The 4,201-nt window shown below is 41.4% G+C and overlaps 1 protein-coding gene across 1 annotated transcript; it reads left to right on the forward strand.

Annotated features, from left to right (window-relative positions):
* Window positions 1-1,243: 1,243 nt before the first annotated feature.
* GJA3 (gap junction protein alpha 3) lies at window positions 1,244-2,761 on the forward strand. Its single transcript, XM_044442047.1, has one exon. It carries the CDS (start codon window positions 1,244-1,246, stop codon window positions 2,759-2,761), a length of 1,518 nt encoding a protein of 505 aa, XP_044297982.1.
* Window positions 2,762-4,201: the final 1,440 nt, after the last annotated feature.

Here is a 4,201-nt window from a genome sequence, read left to right on the forward strand (position 1 = left end):
AATCCAGTCTTTTGAGTATGTCACTGTATCTTGGAACAGTCTACCTCACAAGATGTTATTCTAGGCTCCTGGAAGGAAGGCAAGATGCAAATGTGATAAACTACACCTGGGAAGAAGCTGAAGCCAACTGGCATATGTGCAACTGGCAAATGTTTGTGTGAGGCTGACTATGATTTGGCAAAGTTAGGTGGCAGCTCCAGGCAGCTAATTTTGGGTGTCATGAAAGGGCAGTAAATTAGTATTTAATTTGCTAAAATTCAGTTTTGACTGCCAGGGAGAGGAGAAGCACTTGTGGAGTTTTCTACCCTGGTATCAAATAACTTCACTGATAATGGCTATTATGCACTTTGACTTATATATGTGCAAGTGCACCACTTCCATAAGAAATGGGCAAATTCAGTACAAAATAACTTCAGAAAGACAACCCTAAGTAAGGAGGCAAAACAACTCATTATGGACTGAGGATGCTTAGTGGTCACAAAATACTGTTGAGAAGTGGGGAGGATGGATCCTGGATAAAGTTGAATCAGGATAACTTAAACTCTGAACAAGAACACAGTACTCTATAACATTTTGCTGCAGATTCCACTTGTTTGAAACAAATTGTTTATGTGAGTTCAGCATTTATTGCAAGTTAAGTAGAATTTGGAATATATTCCCAATGAGGTCATGTGGTCCAGGGTTTATGTTCCTTTAAAAAATTGATAAGTAATGTCAAAGTTGGTATCTTATTAAGGGTTTCAAGCTACAGCAGTCCATGTAGGTTCCCTAGATGCAGAGCTGATTGCTTGGTAAAAATGTTCCTGGACTGTAAATGGCAAGTATGGGCACTCCAAACTGCAGTGTTTTGGCACTGAGAATTGTCCTGTTATGATTGCCCTGATTAAACATGCTTGCAAGCGCATTATCGAATAATGTTTGTTGTGTGGATTTGTGACTACCAACATGTTCAGCACCCCCCCACCCCTGTTTCTCCCAACCCAAATAGTGCCTAACTCAAAAAAATCTGTAATGGGAAATGATAAAACCATGAATGTATTATTTCTGACACTAATGTTAAATTGTACATTTCAACTGGATTAGAAAGGAGACAGCCAAATTGATAATTTTCTGATGTGAAAATCTTAGCCTTGATATTAATGGTTAGGTCTATTTATGGAATAATTGTTATTTCTCAGGGGCTATTTCTTTTTTGTAATAATGCTGCTATAATGTTCTTATTGTAGGTTAGAGATCTGAAACAATGGGTGACTGGAACTTTCTGGGGAAACTGTTAGAGAAAGCACAAGAGCACTCCACAGTTATTGGCAAAGTTTGGCTGACGGTACTGTTTATCTTCAGGATCTTGGTCCTGGGGGCTGCTGCTGAGGATGTCTGGGGAGATGAGCAATCAGACTTTACATGCAACACCCAGCAACCTGGTTGTGAAAATGTCTGCTATGATGAAGCCTTTCCCATCTCCCATATCCGCTTCTGGGTGCTACAGATAATATTTGTGTCCACCCCAACCCTCATCTATCTAGGCCATGTGCTCCACATTGTACGCATGGAAGAAAAAAAGAGAGAGAAGGAAGAAGAGATGAAAACAGGAAACAGCAGGGATGCTGTCGACATGCAAGGATCAAAAGGAGCTAGCAGTGCTGATAACATCAGTAACAGCAAGGAGCCACCTCCACAGAAAGATGAGAAATTACCACTTCGCAATGAGCATGGCAGGATTCGCATGGCGGGTGCTCTACTACGCACCTACGTCTTCAACATTATTTTCAAAACTCTTTTTGAAGTAGCCTTTATTTTGGGTCAGTATTTCCTTTATGGCTTTGCACTGAAACCACTATACCGTTGTGGTCGCTGGCCCTGCCCAAATACAGTGGACTGCTTTATTTCACGACCAACAGAGAAAACTATCTTTATCATCTTCATGCTGGCCGTGGCCTGTCTCTCATTGCTGCTCAACATGCTTGAGATGTATCACTTGGGGTGGAAGAAATTCAAACAGGGTGTGACTAGCAGCCAAAACCATGCAGCACCTACCTTCACGACCACTGTACCAGCTTTAGAAGTGGAGGAATCCAAGCCTGTCTCCCTGTCAGCCTTGCCCCCAACTACAGCACCTCCTATGGCTTCCATTATCATGCCTGAAACTCGTACCATCACACCTCTGGTTTTTCAGCAAACTGGGTTGCCACATTATGCGGAAGTTGCCTCTGAACCACAACCAGGCTCTGTTACGACCTCTCTGGCTGGCTATCCTGACAGGCCTTCAGCTAGTGAGGAGAGGCAGAAAGCCACCAGGCACACTGCAGTTTCTACTCCAATAGCAACAACATCTTCTATCCCTTCACCTTTGCCCGTTGCCAGCTCCTACTTCAACAGCCATACTTTGGCTCATGAGCAGAACTGGGCTAATCTAGCCGTTGAACAGCAGAGGAAAATCCCTGCCTCCAGCTCAGCTGCCTCCTCCACCCCAAGCAGTTTCCGACAATTGCATCCAGAACAAGAGGAGCCCAGCGAGCACCCCCCACGTCCACCATCTTCGTCACCTGTAGCTGCTGCCAATAGCAGCAGCATCAGTACCAGCCTGAGCGAGGGAAGTGGTAGCAAGTGGGATGGAGAAGGTGAAGAGGATGAACGGCCCATGTCAGCTACCTGCACCCTGGTGGAGATGCATGAACCCCCACTGCTCATAGACACACGTCGCTTGAGCAGGGCTAGTAAGTCAAGCAGCAGTAGAGCCAGATCTGATGACTTGACCGTGTAGTTTGATCCTTGGTGCTAAGAGGAATAGATGGTGAAGACAATGAAGTGTAAAGGGGAACTGTGCCCAAGGGGAGGGTCAAGGGTTAGGCAGGGGGATATGGGAAGCCGAGATTCCTAATGATGAAGCTTGTGGTTATTGCAGTCTGTGGTTGGTGATGGTGGTGGGAGGGAGGGATAAATAGCAAGTTTTCAAGTAGGTCAGGAGTTGCTGAAGTGCATTCCACTGGCCAAGGGACCAATGGCAGCCCGATCATATGAGTGGGGGATGATAGGTGCTAGCATCAAGCAAGTTTATGGTGTTGGAATGACATAACCCCCTCAATCCTTAACTGTCATTTCACTCTTACACTCACCATCATGAAATTTCCTTTTATTGATTCACATTTAGTTCTTAGGAACAAGAACTAGAAGAAACATTTTTTCTTCCTATTAACTTCTACCTGCCACCAGTCACTTCCATAAACATGAAGGTAGCATTAGATCATCTGTCACTTTCTTGGGTCAAATAATCTTACTAAAAAGCAAGCAGATGTAGGTGTCTTCCATTTTATTAGGGCAGTTTTCTGCTGTTGCCAAATTGCCAGTTTCTGATGGGTCTGGACTGAGCAATACTGGAGTAGCTTCTGTCATAGACTTAAGCATTCATCTTTCTTTTATTAGTATTCTTTAGACTACTGATCTATGAGGAAGTGTCAAGCTTGGGATTCTTCAATACAGTGTTTCCAAATCATGAAGACATATTTTAAATCTATGTATTATTTTTTAAAAATATTTGGTTAAGATTTTTGAAATTATTTCTTAAACTATAAAGACAATGACAAAAAACTAAAACAGGCATGTCTTAACATACTACACTAACATATTATATTAACATATTTCCGCTCCCAATTATTTCAATGGAGAAAGTCAAGCTAGGATTTGACTCCATTGCTGAAATTAATGGGGCATAAATGGGGTTAACATTTATTTATTTATTTATAACATTTTTATGTCGCCCCCATTGCAGAAAGCCTCAGGGTGGCTTACAAGGAAAAATAAACATCAACTAACATTAAAAATGTTGGAGCATCTCGGCAATAATTTAAAACCAATAATTTAAAACAGTAATTTACAATTAAAATATCGTTTGAATAAAAAGGTCTGGCCAAAATATTGGCCAGTTGAAGTAAAAAACATTTGGCAAAGGCATTAGAAGTGAAAAACAAGCACTACATTTTATACACACTTACCTGGGAATAAGCCCCATTTTTACTTACTGAGGCTTATGTCTGAATAGATAGGTATATATTGCATTGTAGATCTACAGTGCACACACCTGAATATTTTAAAATAATTTATAGATTTTAAATTAATATGGCAGTGTATTTAAATGTTTTATCTTTGAACTCAGAAGAAATAGAAGAAGAATTGGAAAATAGTGTCACTTGTAGCAACCTCTTGG

The sequence above is a fragment of the Varanus komodoensis genome, unplaced genomic scaffold, assembly GCF_004798865.1.
Source record: "Varanus komodoensis strain SLA01 unplaced genomic scaffold, ASM479886v1 scaffold4, whole genome shotgun sequence".
NCBI lineage: Eukaryota > Metazoa > Chordata > Lepidosauria > Squamata > Varanidae > Varanus > Varanus komodoensis.

Excerpts from the sequence above, each read along its gene's own strand:
- GJA3 (XM_044442047.1), top strand. The coding sequence starts at position 1,244 with ATGGGTGACTGGAACTTTCTGGGGAAACTGTTAGAGAAAGCACAAGAG.